Source organism: Marmota monax, unplaced genomic scaffold (assembly GCF_021218885.2).
Source record: "Marmota monax isolate L192 unplaced genomic scaffold, Marmota_monax_Labrador192_F-V1.1 WCK01_AAM20220418_F8-fsc00012, whole genome shotgun sequence".
In the NCBI taxonomy this organism is placed as follows: domain Eukaryota; kingdom Metazoa; phylum Chordata; class Mammalia; order Rodentia; family Sciuridae; genus Marmota; species Marmota monax.
In genome coordinates this window covers 13848278-13866261 of record NW_026695227.1, presented here as the reverse complement: position 1 = coordinate 13866261, position 17984 = coordinate 13848278, and the positions used below count along the sequence as shown (strand labels likewise).

Genomic DNA, 17984 nt, shown 5'->3' with positions numbered 1-17984 from the left:
TTTTCCCTTTTAATCTTTTATGCTTTATGTTTCACAAGATTCCTTGACTTCCTTTTCAAGATTACCAACTTTGTTCCTATCCTTTTCTTTTCCATCTGGTTTTTGACGTTTTTATTTGTGAATAATACACACACACACACACATACACACACACATACACACACATATGTGGTGTTGGTGGTGGTGGTGCTGAGGCACTCAGGGCCCATGCATGCTAGGCAAGTGCTGTAACATTGAGCTATATCCCCCAACATTTTTTATTTTATTTTGAGACAGGATCTCACAAATTTTTCAGGCTGGTTTTGAACTTGCAGTCCTTCTACCTCAGACTTCTGAGCTGGGATTATAGGCATGCTCCACTTTGCCCAGTTATGCAATCATATTCTAATTGCCAAGATGTCATTTTTCTGATATTTTGGAAGTAGTATGTGATCAGATTTTTCTAAGGACAGTTATTAGAACTATGTAAATATTTTTTTTTCTCTCCTTGAATTATCTCTGTTTTACCTGTTGGTCAATTAGTTATTCTTTTTTAAAGTTTATTCCAATTAGTTACACATGAGAGTAGAATGCATTTGACACATTACATATAAATGGAGTGTAACTTCTTATTCTTCTAGTTGTGCATGTTGTAGAATCACACCTTTCATGCAATCATGTATGCACATAGGGTTGTAATATTTGATTAATTCTACTATTATTTCTACCCCATATATCTTCTCCCACTTCCCTTCTCTCTATATAATCCAAAGTACCTCTATTCTTCCCTGCCACCCCTCTATTGTGGGTTAGCATCCACATATGGTTTTTTAGGATTGGCTTTTTTCACTTAGCATGATGTTACCCAGTTCCATTCATTTACTGGGAAATGTCATAATTTGTTCTTCTTTAAGGCTGAGTAATATTTCATTGTATAAATGTACCGTATTTTCTTTATCCATTCATCTGTTGAAGGGCACCTCAGTTGGTTTCATAGTTTAGCTATTGTGAGTTGAACTGCTATAAATATTGATGTGGCTGCGTCACTGTAATGATTTTAAGTCCTTTGGGTATAAACCGAGGAGTGGGATAACTGGATCAAATGGTAGTTCCATTCCAAGTTCCTCAGAGAGGAATCTCCATACTGCTTTCCATAGTGGTTGCACCAATTTGCAGTCTCACCAGTAGTGTATGATTGTACCTTTCCCCCCTCATCCTTGCCAACATTTATTGTTGCTTGTATTCTTAATAGTTGCCATTCTGACTGGAGTAAGATGTTTCCTTATGGTCCATGGTGGTGTGTTCATAATTGTGAGGTCTGTAATGATTGGCATGGCTGGCTGGCATGGTTTTTCATTGCAGTTTGAAGGGTCTGTTTCTCTCAGAATCCTTGCATAAGTGATGGAACTGACCTAGAGTTCTATGGAAGGGGCTGAAAAATCATATGCAGACTTTCCCTTAGGGTGTGTGTGTGTGTGGGGGGGTGTGTGTGTGTATGTGTGTGTAGCCAAAAATAGGCTGAACATCCCAGCAAGTGTTAAAATAAGGGAGCTTTGCTGGGAGTTGGAGACTTCAACGTATTTTCTCTCTGTTGGACCTGCCTCTTCTCTTTTCCTCCTATCTCCCCCATATCTGATGATCTTTGGAGTTACTTCAATCTCTGTTCTGCTCCTTGGTCAAGTCCTAGCACCTTTGTTAGGTGTTCTTTCTAGTTAGGTATTCTAATTTCCTAAAAGAACATTGCTCCATTTCTCCAAATGTATCCTCTGGGTAAAAACTGCTGCTGCCAACTTCTCTGTTTCTGCTAATCACTGGATGGAGGGCCTTACCTTCTTGCTTTTCAAGTGTGATTCTTTGATGAGTTTCCCAGATGACACCATCTTCCTGATACACTTCATATGGGTTGACTGTGCCCCTAGGAAGATCTGTTCTAACTCAGTGCTCTTGAGGGACAGCTCCTGTTCCTGATTCTCTGATGGAGCAATGCCATTCTCATTCTGTCTTTCAGAAATGCCTCAACATTTCCTTTTCCTTGTGGCAAGCATTCTCATTTTCCAGTGTTATCGTGATATAAGTCTGCGAAATGCAAATTTCAGGGGATCTTGGGGGAAAAACATGTACTATGGGTCATCTTACAATATAGATTTTTAAAATGGTTTTCTTTATTTCTACTGTCAGATGTATCACATGCAGTTTTGTGTCCATATGTATGTGTGTGTGTGCGCACAAACACACACACAGACACATACCAATTAAGTTAATGAATGAATTGGCAGAATGTGTTTTCTGTCTGCTGTCTTATTTCCTTTGGCATCTGGAAAGAAAAAACTCTCCATGGCTTTTATATAATGTTTTCCTGTGTTGATATTGTATGAAGTGTGTTTTAAAGATTAATCACTGGGAAATCAAATAAGTTCTTGAATGTTTACTGGACCCACTTTAATCATTGGTCTGAGAATTGAAATATTTTTAAAATGATTTAATAGTAGAGTTTAAGAATTTGCTATTTTTCTTTTTTATGTGTTTTATGTTCATGTAAGTATGGGGATAGTTTATAAGAGGTTTTAGTCAAATTAAGAGGAAACTATTTGAAATCTTTCTTTTACAGCAAAAAATCGTGGGATTGCCATTCCAGTGGATTTGGACAGCCAAGTCAATACTCTTTTCATGAAGAGTCATTCAAATATGGTGCAGAGAGCAGCCATGGGTTGGAGACTCTCAGCTCGTTCTGGACCACGCTTTAAGGAAGCTCTTGGAGGGCCTGCTTGGGATTATAGAAATATTATTGAAAAGTTACAGGTACAATGAGAATATGAAATGACATTAATATTTTATAAATTATAATTTTTAAAAGATGAATTTCACAAAGAAGATATGTTGAAAATATTCTATTCTTTTTGGGGACTAGGTTTTATTTTACAACTCTCTACCACACTACCCTTTTAAATGCATAACTTTCAGGTAAAAGTTGTGAGTTATTTTTTAGTGACTGTACATTATTTAATATGTTCTAATATTGTAGTAGTGAGTAGTGATTCTTTTTTTTTTTTTTTTTTTGTACTGGGGATTGAACTCAGAGGCATTCTACCACTGAGCCATATCCCCAGCCCTATTTTATATTTTTATTTAGAGACAGGGTCTCACTGAGTTGCTTAGCACCTTGCTTTTGCTGAGGCTGGCTTTGAACTTGAGATCCTCCTCCCTCAGCCTCCTGAACTGCTGGGATTACCAGCATGCACCACCATACCCAGCTGAGTAGAGATTCTTAATATCAGAATAATAACGATAATGCCAGTACTAAAATTGGTAAAATAGTTGACCATATAGATTTATATAATAAATTAAATATCCATAACCTTGCTTCAATTTCTCTCTCAGTATTATTTTATAACCTTTTGGGCAGAATGATCCAAGCACCTTTATTCACAAATTACTTGCGTAGAGTCTCACTCATGCTTTTGATCTGGACATTCTGGGATATTGAATGAAAGACATAATGTATTTTAGTTTGCTAGGGCTGCTCTAACAAAAAACAAAAACAAAAACTATAGGTAGGGTGGTTCGAACAACAGAAACTTATTTTCTCACTGTTCTATAGGCTAGAGGTTCAAGATCAAGGTATCAGTAGGCTTGGTTTCTTCTGAGACTTCTCTCCTTAAATTATAAGTGGCTAATTTCTCACTGGGTCTTCACATGGTTTTCTCTCTGCACATGTTCACATTTGTGCCCCAATTTCTTCTTGTTATAAGGACATCAATCATATGTATCCTTATAACCAATCATACCAATCATATGTATCCTTATAACATGTATCCTTGGATTAAGTCCCGCTTATATAAATTCATTTTATCTTAATTACCTTTTAAAAGGCCCTATCTCCAAATAAAGCCACATTCGGTGGTACTATGAGAGAGGACCTCAACATATGAATTTGGGGGAGATGATTAGGTCATCAGGGTGAAAACTGTATAAATAAGATTTGGTGCCCTCATAAAATAGGCCCAAGGAAACTCATTTGGCCCTTCTACCCTGTGAGAACCCAGCAAGATAGCACTCTTGGTGAATCAGGAGGTGGGCCTTCATGGGATGCCAAATCTGCTGGTGCCTTGATCTTAGATTTCCCAGACCTCAAGATTATGAAAAATAATTTCTATCATTTTTAAGCATCCAGTTTATGGTATTTTGTTATAGCAGCCTGAATAAACTAAAATACACGATAAAGCATTTGGATTTTGTTCTGAGTGATGGCAGGTTAAGAGATTTTTAGCAGAGGACAGACATGACTAGTGTATATTTAAAGAGTTCTCTGTGGATTTTGGGTGGTGTTTATAGAATCCAGACATGGAAACAGTGAGTTTAGTTAGGTAGTTTGACATTAGTTCAAGCAAAAGGTGACGATGGCTTGGTTTAAGAAGGAATTGGGGGAATTTTAAGTTTGATATGCCTATTTAGATACTTTAGTGGTTGAGTCAAGAGAGGTAGTTAGATGTACAAGTCTGGATTGGTGTGGGATGATGTTCATGCTGGAAATATAAATGTGCTGTTGCAACTGATACATGATATCAAAATCATAGAGTTGGATGAGATCTCTCAGAAGAAAATGTAGTCAAAGAAGAAGTCCAGGAGCTAACAGGGATCGACAAAGGAAAGGTCAGGACAGGACCCAGGTGGGAAATAAACTGCAGTGTAACAGAGGCCAAGAGAGAAGACATTTCAGAGTAGGAACCAGTACACGAGATACTTTAGCAGTGACTCGGTTAGATGAGGACTGTGGAGTAAGTAACCGGAGATTGTGACCACAGGTGATGATCATGGAGCACTGATGTGCAGTCACAGTGATTACTAACATGTGAAATGAGTCAGAGGCCAGCATATTCTAGCCACTTCTTTTTAATCCCCCTCAGCAAGCCCATGTGATCACTAGTATCATTCTCCCAAGTTTTCACGTGGGGAGAGTGACTCAGATTACATAGTTGGTCCAGGATCAAAATCAGAAGCAAAGATAAAATTTACAACATAGTAGCCTGAGCACCATTCATTCAGTAAATGAAATAAAGAGAGGAGAAAAAAAATCCCTAGGTGTATTTCAGGTACACTTCACTAAATATGATCACATATAATAAGCATGCCCTCTTCTCACCTTTATATGATCTCTGGTTTTCCCCTTGATGTATGGACTTCCTGCTAGTCACCTTTAACTGATGTCAGGAATTTCTCAGAAAGCTGATTTAGAATAGTAAGTAGAAATAATCACTTTTTCTGAAAGGTTAAGAAAGACTTAAAGATAAGTCAGCTCCTGATTTCTGGCCATAAGAAATCCAGAGGGTGGTGGCCCCATCTGAGTTTCTGTAGCTGAGAGTAACAAGAAGCAGTTTTCTGCTTAACAAAATATGCCATAGCTGTGGGTGGATAAATTGTTGCTTATGTGAGAAGATTTTTTTGTTTGTTTGTTTCCTAATGTAGTTTAAAAATAAAAAGGAGATGCTTTAACCATTAAAGAATGTTCAGGAAATTATAACCGCTTATAGTTTATTTAGAAACACATCAGTTAGGATGTTTCCAGCTTAAATATCACAGTGTTCAAATAAAATGGCTTAAGCAATAATGACTGTCATTTCACGCAACAGGAAGCCTGTGTGGCTTTCCCTGAGAGGGCTAATTCAGCAGTGGATAGGCCATGTCTGCTGGCTTTTGGTTTAAAGCTGATCTCCCAAAGCCACATGAGGGCTGGCTCCCTTGGATTCACACCTTTAAGCTCCCTGGAGAACAGAAGATGGTTTCAAAAGATTCTTCCAGCTCCCAGCACATCTGCAGACTTCACCTGACGTCTCATTGGCTGGGACTGTGTCATATAATCAGGCTAAGGTCAGCTGCTAGAGCCGGAGGTGGACTAGCTTAATCTAATCAACTTTGACCCAGAGCTGAGGGGTTCATCTCCTTAAGAATGTTGCTGTCAGATTCAGAAACAATATTCAGATTCTTGTAGCAAGAAAGGGGTGAAAATAGGCCATGGGGTAGGTGATCATTAGAGTATATTGATAAATATAATTTGAAATACTATTGAATGTCATTGAACCCTTGTACTATTATGCTTCAAATAATATATCAGTGGGTTTTTCCGTTGGAAGAAATGGTTAGTTCTAGATGACCAATGACACATCTTTTTTTTTAGCTGTACCCCAAATAGGCCTCCAATTTATTCCAATTATTCATGATTCCTTTACAGTCCTAGACACTTAATGGCCTGTACAATGGCTTTAGTGAGTTTTATTCTTGTGTGTATATTCTTTAAAATCTTATGGTTACCCACCCTTTCTTTGTCTTATAAGTGAAAACAAAAACAAAACAAAACAAAACAAAAAAACCCAGAGGCCCAGGCAGTACTTATACATAAAACCAGACTAGACTGATAGCACAGACATTTGGTGCCATAGGGAGATAGGGTCCATCTACTCTGACATTCCTGGTTAGTATTCTTAGGTTTACTATGTCTTTGAAAGATAAAGTCTGACTTAGTCTTCCAATGGGTTCTCTTGTGCTTTGTGTCTTAGGATGTCGTGGCCTCCTTGGAACAACAGTTCAGCCCAATGACGCAGGCTGAATTCTCAGTGTTGGTTGATGTATTGTACAGTCCAGAACTGCTGTTCCCTGAAGGAAGTGATGCAAGAATCAGATGTGGCACGTTCATGTCCAAGTAAGTGGATTGGGTCTGAGATTCTGCTTGTTTCCCAAAGTGTGAAGGCCTCTAACATCTCTGCTTTTTACTTATGACAATACTTATGACAATCTACAAAGCATGTGCAGGGTCTAAAATTCCATGTCAAAATATACTTTCTAAATAACTGAATTGGGTCATTTGAAGTTTCATTTTGGTGATGGTCAATTTATTCTATTGTAATAAAATGTACTACAAATGAAGTGTTTCATTATTGGGCACAAAATATCACACAAAATAATATTTTGGTTCTAATTCCTTCCTTTAACTATGTAGTACAAACTTTTAAAAGATTCTTGTTTAAAGTCATAAATTTTCAGAGAGGGAAAGGAAGAGGAATTAACATTTATTGAGTTGTTACTATGTGTGCAATTATTATTTATTATTTTATGTGGTCAGCATAAACACCTTGAGAGATTGGGAGGTCAGCCTGTTTCAGAAGTCAGTAAGTTGAGGTGTAGGCATGCTTCAGGTAAATGAGCTATTAAGTGTTAGTCTCAGTACTTAGTCATGCCATCATGATTCTCATCTGCAACTCTTCCATTTACTCCTTTATCTCAGCATTGTTGAGGTCTTATCATAAAGCCCCCATGTTTACCCTAGATTATTCTTTTCTTAATGCTAATTGGAAAACTCTCAGGGAGGATCTGCATGTATAAGCAGGTGTAAGAAAAAGCCTAGCTCCTGAAAGAAGAGTCATGTTACTGAATGATTTGCATTTCATTGCACATAGACTCATGATGCCCAGTCAACCAGATGAAATGGCTCATGTCTGTAATCCCAGAAACTCACAAAGCAGAGGCAGGAGGATTGCAAGTCCAAGGCCAGCCCCAGCAATTTAGTAAGACCCTCAGAAACTTAGCAAGACCCTGTCTCAAAATAAAAAGTAAAAAGGCCTGGGGATGTAGCTCAGTAGTAGAGCACCCTGGGTTTAATTTTCAGGACAAAAAAAAATAATAATAATGAGTTGGCTAGTCAGTTGCATGGTCTTCCAAAGAGAGTCAGTTGGATCAAGTGACCAAGTACCTTGACCATTTTCCATTCAGCTGTATTTTGTGTGGTTAAGGATATTACTGAGAGAGATCTAGAAACCTTCTCCATTGACTTGGCGTACTGAGATAGAAATGGAAGAACTGGGGACACAAAAAGTGTGTTCCTTTTTTAACAAGTTCCAGTTGGGACTTTGAGAAAGCAAATAAGGAATGTGATGAGAAGAACTGACTCTAGGGATCATGTTGAATGCTACAGATGGTCAGAATTAAGGACTCTCAGCTCTAGACTCACTATATCTTAGGGGGCTGGAGAACGTGTTTATCTGGAGAATTGCCAGTCTTCTGGTAAGTACCTTTAAGTGAGGAGGTTCAGAGTGTCTGCAAAAGTGATGACTGCTGAGAACATAGAAAGCAAATTCTAGGTAGAAGTATTGCCTAGTAACTCAATATAAAAACATGGTCTTAAAAATACCCTTCACCTCTTATGAACATATGTCCATATATAAAAAATAGGTTGTCCTGCAATCTGTACATGTGGAAAAATAAGAATTCATACACCATTTGAATCAAATGTATGATATGTCAAGATCATTGTATTGTCTTGAGCAACTAATAAAAAAATGTAGGTTGTAAACTTGAGAACTTCAGCTCTGGTTAATTAATATCATACTATAGCTATAGAGTACGAATTTGACACCCTGGACCAGGGGTTCCAGAAGGCCCTCAAGCTAAATAGATCATGTTGCTCATTTCTGAGTTAAGAAGGGGCCTTATATTGCTATGCATAGTGCTCTGGTAAAACCAGGTTGGGGAAAGTAAGTTTGGGCCAAGGCCTAAGTGGACCTTTCTACTTTAAGTGAGTATAATTCTTGAAATCTGTTGAATCAACAGGGGAAACTCTGGCACTCGGCTAAATAGGTCCTGTTTCCATTTTTGTAGAGTTTTAAGTCCATTTGTGTGTTGCCTGTGAGCTTCTTTCATGCCACAATGCAGAGTCAATTGGTTGCCACAGAGATTATATGGCCTGCAAAACCTAAAATACTTCTATCTAATTCTTTAGATAAAAAGTTTATTGACTTCCTTGTCAAGAACTAGGATGTTGATAGTAGCAGCTACTAGGCACAGGTGGCTATTTAAATTGAAATTTAAGTTAATTAAAATAAAATGAAATTTTACTCCCTTAGTCTCATTTGCCCCATTTCTAGTGCCCAGTGGCCGTGTGTGGCTAATGGGTACCAAACTGACAGCAGAGAGAGAGAAAATTTCTATTATCACAGAGTCGTGTTAGATAGCAATGGTCTAGAACCTGAAGGTATAGGCACAGGAGAAAGTGATATAAAGAAGCTCAGGAGATCAAATAAATGTTGTCCTGTTGTGAAGATGGAGGCAAATCTGTGGCTCCATTAGGTAAACTAACAACAGAGGAGCACAAGTGATGTGTTAATGGGAACATATTGCAGACCCTACACCCAGAGGGAGGAAAAGGATATTGTACTTACTTTAATGGGTAATGAAGAGAGTTTTGTGTTATCACAACTGTATTACTGCTAGCAGCTCACAAATATCTGTTTTCTGGTCTAATGCTTATTCTGACCTCCTCTAACTCTGTGAAGACTAACAGTTTTGTTTTCAAGGAGATTTAGCAAAATTAGATTTAGTTTAGTTAGTACCATGCAAGTGACCTTAAATTTCTGTGCAGAGTGCTCTGGTGAAGCTTAGTTGGAAATGTAAAGTTTGGGCCAAAGTCTAAGTGGGCCTTTCTTTACTAAAATGAATCTATTTCTTGGACCCATGGACTCAAAAGGATCTCTAGGAGGATATGAAGAAGAGAACTGAGGAAAGGGCTTGGATTCTACTTAGTCACATAGAATGGGGATGTAGAGAAAAGGTCAATGTGGGTGTTCACTTGAAAGGAAGCTGGTTTTGGTCCATTCAGTTCAGCAAATGCCTCTCCCTTGTGAAGGAGAACCTCACTGTTTTTTTTAAATTATGGGATCTAATACATTTGTGGATTTTTAAGTTGACATAGGTAGAGGTAACTAGCCAATTTTAAAAGATGAATTAGAAAAAAAATATAAAGTATCAAAGTACATCTCACAGTAAGGAGAAATTTGTGTCGACTTGTACTCACACACACGTTCTTATATACTGGGTTGTGAAATGTATTTACTACTTTGATCATAGAAGAAATATTTGAAAGTCACTTATCCTATCCAACCAAACATCATGTGATACATTAATCCCTTTTACAAATTCCTAAGAAGTGAAAATTCAACCTTACGGTTAGTATTTTCAGTGTGATAACTGAATTAAATATTTTACCCGAGGAAGATTTAAAGAAAATGTAAATACTTACCCTGAGAGGGAGAAAATAATTTACAACATTCACAAAAAATTATTTTCATGTATTCAAAGATTATCATGTGGAAGAAAACCAAAGAGAGAAAGTTTTAGAGAAGCAGGCTTTGCTTTTCTTGTAAGGAGAACTTTTGAACAGTTATTCTTTCTGCCTGTTGGACCCAACCACATGAGAACACACCACCTTGTCTGAAAGAAATCACCGTTACCTTCATTGTGTGCTGCCCCTTCAGCGTAAGCAGGTTATCATTTCAACGTATTGCCATCCACATATCACCCAGTCTATCCATTTTGGGGTTCTACAATCCACTCTTCTTCCTGGTCTTCCATCTCTCTGTCATTATTTACCGTGTTCGGCTGTGGTACTTCTGTATTGATTCTTATCCCTTTACCCTATCACTTGCCCTGTCCATCTCTCCCCTCGCGCTCATTCCTCTGCTTCATCGTTCCTGTTGCCTCCAGTGGCATCTTTCTCACACCCATATTCTGGTCAGGCCCCTTATAACCGGTGGTTTCCTATTTTCTCCAGAACACATTCCAGACTCTTTATCATACTTTTCCAGTCCCTTCTTTCCAAATCACGTCTCTTACTTTCCTCCTCCAGGTCTTTAAGTCTTTGCTGCCAGTCAGTGCTCTTACCAGTTGCTGGACAGGATGGTTGGCTTTCTGCCTCTTCCCTTTGTGATCATGCTGTTCCCCTTGCAGGGATGCCTTATCTTCCCACCCTTCCCCGCCAGGTGAAATCTTTCAAGTGAAATGTTATTTCTTGACTGAAACTCTCTCTGATCAGCTCCAGATAATTCCCTGCAACAGAATGAAATGATTTCTTTGGTTTATGGCATTTGCCAATAACCTCTGCGGTGGCACTTATTTTATCAAGTGGCTGTGTGCCACCTGGTGTGTATTGAGACTCTGCACAGCAACCCTGAAAATCAAGAGATTGGTGAACTATCGTGTTGTCACAGAGTGATGCCAAGAATTTTGGCCCTGAAGTCGGAGGGACCCAAGTCTATTTCCAGTCCCACCTCTAGAATGATATAATCAGAGGCAAGATATATTATCTTTCTGGACCTCTGTTTTCTCATTAGCAAAATTAGCCCAAATATGGAAGCTGTCTCACTGGCTTGTGGTAAGGATGAGTGGAAAGAATTCTAGAGAGTCCTTGCATTTGACCTGGACACCTGGTAATCACTTAGTGGCCATTAACTGGTGGCAACTCCTTTTTATTTTTCTCAGGGTTATGTCCCACAGTACTCATGTTATGTCACAGAAAGCAGAGCATTTCCTTGCAACCTGAAACCCTTGTTTCTCTAGGAAAACATGAGCTACGTATGCTGAGCTATAGATCCTGATGATAAACATTTGACTTTATTTTGAATCTGAGGATAATCTACAATTGTGGTCCTGAAATCTCTAACAGAACTTCACCAGTGCATGTTCACCAAATAAAATTATGAGTAGAATTTTTGTCCAAATCATAGCAAAAATAGCAAATGGATAGACTGCCTTGATATTACTTTAAATTTTTTTTCTCCATTTTTAATCAGAAACTGCCTGTTTCTACTAAACTCTAGCTTGAAAAAATAGTACATTATTATTAGTGGACACTAGAAAGTAGCCTGTTAAACTAACATTACAATATTGTGTATTGCTGCTGTTACTATATAGTTAATATAATACAGTACATAGAAAATAATATGATATAACATAATAAAATATACTACACTTATTCCTCTTTTCCAACACAACATAGATGAGTTGAGACTATTGGTGTTTCTTTCAGACAAGGTGGTGTGTTTTCATGTGGTCGGGTCCAACAGGCAGAAAGAATAACTGTTCAAAAGTTCTCCTTACAAGAAAAGCAAAGCCTGCTTCTCTAAAACTTTCACTCTTTGGTTCTTTCTTCCACATGATAATCTTTGAATACATGATATTTCCTTGTTTTTCAGAGTATTGTGTCCTACTAGAAGAATATTACCTAAAGTTTGAGAAGCTGAGATATACTGCTTATAAAACAAAAAGGATGTTTCATAATACAAAATTTATAAGATGAAGTATAATTTTAAAGCTTTGAAAATGTATATTTGGTTTATTTCATATTCTTAAATTATAGCATTTTTTTTTGTTTTGTATAGCATATGATGTTCATATATAGCTTGAAGAGAAATCACTGTCCTTTCTAAGGTTTAATGTTTTGCTTTAAGGTTGATTAATCATACAAAGAAACTAATGGAGAAAGAAGAAAAACTCTGCATTAAAATTCTTCAGACATTACGAGAAATGCTAGAGAAGAGAGACAGCTTTGTGGAAGAGGTATTTTTTTTTAAAAAAAATCATTTAGCATATCAATGAAGTAAGATTTCCCTAGTGCTATAATCTATGGATTACAATAGGCTATTATATGATCACTTATATATTAATGGTATAAGTACTTATATGAGTTAGATAATTTGATTTTATATGGTATTCATCTCTCATGTTTTGTTTAGAGTTGAGAAATAACTAAAATTAGAGTGGCCTGAATATTTGGTTGATTTGGTTTAGTATAGTCTGCCTTCATTATGTATGTTTTCTCCTTTTGATTTCAGTAGACCAAATGAGCTTTTTAAACAATGAGTTATGGCATTATTTAGATTTCACATAAAGTTCTGACGTTTATTGAGAATGTCTGTGCATTTTGGCATCTGTTGATTTTTAAAAAATTATACGTATTATTTTTGATATTATACCAAATATTATAAAATAGTGCTTTTTAATAATTGGAGTAGTAAGTTTCTATTCTTAACTGTATTAAGTACTGCACAGATGATTCTCAGAGAAATAGCACCTTATAGATAATAATTGTCAGTCTATTATTAAAAATGACAGCCCAGGTGCTCATTAAGAGGTAGCTAGCAGCATGTTTAATACCCAAGGTGATAAAATATAAGTCTAGAGAAGTTTTTTAAGCTAATCTCTCAATACTTTTATTTAGATATCAAACAAAATTGTACTATGCTTCTTAATAATTTTTTGGTCTGTTTCTATAAATACTAATCATCTGTATTTTAAAATTTCAAGGATTATGTTTATTATCTTATGTATATTCTAATTCTGAAAAGATTGTAGTGTTTTTTTAAATGCATTTCTGTAGAAATGAAAGGCTGTGGAATCTCGGTTACTAAAAGGAGGACTGTTGCCTCAAAATATTCCATTTGAATCTGATGTTTGCATCAGTAATCAAAATGCCTTCTCTTTTGCAATAGCTTCTTTTCATCATTCAAACTATATTTGGGAAACAAGTTATCAAAATAAAGGGGTCAATGCAACTTTAGCAAATGTTTCTCTGACCTAGGACTCAAGAAAATGCTTACAAGTTTGAGTATATGTTTATATAAGTAGAGTTCCTTGGAATTTTTTGTTGTCTTTGATTCCTTGAGATACTGCTATAGATTATTTGATCTTGACTGAAATGCTAGGTCATAGAGTGAAAAATTAGGTCAATGTGAGTGTTTGGAGCTTTACAGTAGTAATATCTTATATATAAGCAAGGAGACGTGGCACAGCTTCCAATTATGTGTATGAATTGGAAGTGAATCTCATGATTGGGTACATCCAAAAGAAATTAATTAAAAAATAACTATGGATAAATGGCAGAAAGATCAATAGAGGGAAGGGAGTGGGAGTAGAGAGAGGAGGAGGAAGGAGAGGCTCTGGGATCTGAATTAGAACAAGATATACTCTGTGTTTTTATAATTATGTCAAAATGGATTCTTCTGTCATATATAACTATAAAGAACCAATAAAAAAGAACATTATTGAATTACTCTAAGAAAATAGAGAAGAAATCAAGTAAGATTTTACGTTGAGTAGTCAAGAGTGTCTTAGTGTAAGCATAGTCAGCTTTTACAAATTTTGTATTCTGATATTTAAAAAGGTTAGTACGCTTTGTTCAAGAAACAAATTTATGGATCCAAATAGTTAGATATAGGCAGACAGAACATAAGACAGAATATTGCATTCAAAACAGGTCAAGTTTCAGATAGACCTCTAAGATAATTAAAGTTGGGGGAAATGCAGTCATTTAACTAATAGAAAAAATCTGGGAAATGACTTGTAAGTGTCCTATTTCTTTCTTTCCATGTCTACTAAGGATAGAGTAGGAAAAAAATGCAGATGAAAGAATTCTAATTCTTAGACACACCTTGTTTCTAAGTGTTTTGGAAGGAGAAGCATTTTTTTTTTTGTAGTTGTAGATAGACAGCATACCTTTTTTTTTTAGTTTTATTGATTTTATGTTTTTTAAAAACACAACAGTGGAATGCATTACAATTCTTATTACACATATAGAGTACAGTTTTTCATATCTTTATATAGAGAGTATATTCACACCAATTCATGCCTTTATACATGTACTTTGTTTTTTTGTATTACAATTCTTATTACACATATATATCACAATTTTTCATATCTGTTTATATAAAAAGTACGTTGACACCCAATTTGAGTCTTCATACATGTATTTTGGATAATGGTGTCCATCACATTCCACCACCCTTGCTAATCCCCTGCCCCCTCCCTTTCCTTCCCACCCCTCTTCCCTATCTAGAATTCATCTAATCCTCCCATGCTCCCCTTCCCTACCCCACTATAAGTCAGCCTCCTTATATCAGAGAAAACATTCGGCATTTGTATTTTGGGGATTGGCTAACTTCACTTAGCATTATCTTCTCCAGTGCCATCCATTTACCTGAAAATGCCATGATTTTATTCTCTTTTAATGCTGAGTAATATTCCATTGTGTATATGTACCATAATTTCTTTATCCATTCATCTACTGAAGGACAGATAAGTTGGTTCCACTGTTTAGGTATTGTGAATTGAGCTGCTATAAACATTGATGTAGCTGCATCACTGTAGTATGCTGTTTTTAAATCATTTTGGCTATAGACGGAGGAGTAGGATAGCTGGGTCAAATGGTGGTTCTATTTCAAGTTTTTTTTTTTTGTCTCCTCCTCCTCCTCCTCCTCCTCCTTCTTCTCCTCCTCCTCCTCCTCCTCCTCCTCCTCCTTCTTCTTTTGCATTATAATTCTTATTACACATATATACCACAGTTTTTCATATCTCTGTTTGTATGTAAAGTATGTTGACACCTAATTCATGTCTTCATACATGTGGAATATGATGGACATCATTATCCAAAGGACAGCATGCCTTTATTTTATTTGTTTCATTTTTTATGTGCCACTAAGGATCAAACCCAGTGCCTCACAGCCTAGGCAAGTGCTCTACCACTGAGCTACAACCCCAGCCCCAGGAGAAACATTTCTACTAGTAGACGCCGAAGATATCCCTGCACTGCTCCCTGCTGGAAGTTCTTAAGGAAAGAATATTAAATCTAGAACAATTCAAATATCTGTACTGTGGAAGAAGAGATAGGTCTAGAAGATTTCTAGGTATTGACAGTTGGCCCTCTTTAAATGCTCAATGCCCAATTGCCTGTGCCAGTGGAGGGGAGTGTAATGAATAGGTCTTGATGAAAGCATTCTGGGTAGGACTCGGAAACTGGTCAAAGCTATGGTGGGCTCTAAGAAAAACCTGATTTTCAGTAATGGGATAATAGGTGGTAGTATTTTCAACTTATTCGGTAGCTTAAAACCACACAAATTCATTATCTTACAGACCTGGAGGTCAAAGGTTAAAATCAAGAAGTCAGCAGAGGTGTGTTGCCTCTGGAAATTCTAGAGGAGAGTTCATTTCCTAGGCTTTTCCAGCCTCTAGAGGCCTCCTGCATGCCTTGGCTCATGGGCCCTTCCTCCATCTTCAAAGCCAGCAGTGTAGCAGCTTCCAGTTTTCCTCCCCCTTGTTCTGTCCTCTGCCCCTCCCTCAACTGTCACATCTCCCCCTCTGGCACCTTTGTCTCCCTTTTGTAAGACCTGTGATTACATTGGAACCACACGAACAATCCAGTATACTCTCCCTTGGCAAGATTTATTCTTTCTTTCTTTCTTTCTTTCTTTCTTTCTTTCTTTCTTTCTTTCTTTCTTCCTTCCTTCCTTCCTTTTTGCTATTTTTTAATTTTTTTTATTTGTTTTAATTAGTTACACATGACAGTACAATGACCTTGACATATCATACATTTGAATCAGATGGGATATAATATCTCATTTTTCTGAGTATACAGGTTGCAGAATAACATTGGTCATGCATTCACATATATACACACAGTAACAATAATGTCTGTTTCATTCTACTATCCTTCCTATCTCCCCAACCCCTCCCCTCCCCTCCCATCACTTCTCTCTACCTAATCTAGGGTAACGCTATTCTTTTTTTTTTTAATTAATCATGTATGCAAAATCCCTTTGCCATGTAGGGAAACAGGTTTGCAGATTCTGGGGCAAGGAAGGGGATCCTGAGGACATGACCATCTTTGGGGAGGGCATGATTTAGTCCACCACGGTGATCCTTCTACTGACAGTGATAACTTTCATCTAGAATATAGATTCAGTGCTTACCTGTGGCTGATGAAAATTACTATGTAGGGCAGTTTAAATGAATATGACAAAAAGTGTTTTGAATTGATACTCCTTTGCTGTCTTCAAAATATTTAAAAATATTTTGCTACCTTTCGACAATTCAGGAGAGTACATAGAGCAGGCAGTGTTACCTCCTCATGGCAAATAGAGAAAGAGAGATGCAGAGAGGTAAGCTATGTTAATCACATAAGTTCCCAAATTCCTGGTCCTCTAACACCTCATCAACTGGATTTCTATTATTTGTGTATGGAAGCGTTCCCCAAAGGTTTCTCTGAATTAAATCAACACAGAAAACTCAAATCAGTGTTTTTCATTTTAGCTCTCCTATTACATTTAAACTCTACCTATTTAAATGTAAAAATGTCAGTTGAAAAGAAAATCCCCATTTTTATTTCCTTGGTTCCTCTGGAGTTATAGGTAGAAACAAACTCAGTTTCTCCTTATAGCTACTCTAGCAACACACTTCTGACACCAAGTGTGCATGGCATTTTACCCACCCAGCAAGCAAGCGTGCTGTAGCATCAATTAAATTCTAATACCATCTACCTGGGGATAACGTGAGATCCCAGAGTTTGAGGGCTCAGTCCCCAAGACTGCTCCCTCTTCAGGAGCCACTTACAAGCCCCAACTTGTTTTACCTACTTCTAACCAATAAGATATAAACTTGGGTTTCTATTACTCCCTCCTTAGGTTCGATTAATTTGCTAGAGCCCCTTATAGAATTCAGGGAAATGTTTGCATTTACTGGTTTATTGTAAAGGCTATTACAAAGGATACAGATGAACAGCTCAGTGGAAGATGCACAAGACCAGGCATAAGAAACGGGTAAAGACCTCCCTCTCTGAGCACTCCAATCTCTAAATGTTCAGCTATCTGGAAACTCTCTGAATCTCTGAACCCTGTCTTTTTTTTTTTTTTTTTAATGGAGGCTTCATTTCCTAAGCATGCATGATTATATTGCTAGCCTTTGGTGATCTACATAATGGTGAGTCCTCTTCCCTGGAGGCTGGAGGTGGGGATGAAAGCCCTAACCTTCTCATCCTGTCTTGATATTTCCAGTGAAACATCCCCATTCTGAAGGATTTTTCACTTTGGAGATTCCAAGGATTTTAGGAGTTGTATGTCACTGCCAAATATAAATTTCAAACATCACAGTCCCTGACACCAGAAGTAGGTTGTGTTTTTTTTTTTTGGTGTGTGTGTGTGAGAGAGAGAGAGAGAGAGAGAGAGAGAGAGAGAGAGAGAGAGAGAGAGGGAGGGAGAGAGAGAGAGAGAAAACACGTGCATGTGTGTATATCTGGTAAAAATTTAAAAATAGGGCAACAAAGCATGATGGTTCATGGTTGTACCAAATGCTCTTTAAGGCAATTTCTAAGTTTTCTGATTTGGCTATCTTTTGTGTGATATTTTAAGGAACTAGAT

The 17984-nt window shown here is 37.1% G+C and overlaps 1 protein-coding gene across 4 annotated transcripts in view; it reads left to right on the top strand.

Moving 5' to 3' along the window:
* The window catches only part of Itpr2 (inositol 1,4,5-trisphosphate receptor type 2), a 518501-nt gene that overhangs the window by 271620 nt on the left and 228897 nt on the right, over nt 1-17984 (top strand). For all 4 annotated transcript variants that reach the window (XM_058576367.1, XM_058576366.1, XM_046435433.2 and 1 more), the window contains 3 exons: nt 2588-2778; nt 6531-6673; nt 12249-12357. In XM_058576367.1, the coding sequence (XP_058432350.1) occupies nt 2588-2778; nt 6531-6673; nt 12249-12357 (443 nt within the window). The remainder of the gene's footprint in view (nt 1-2587; nt 2779-6530; nt 6674-12248; nt 12358-17984) is intronic.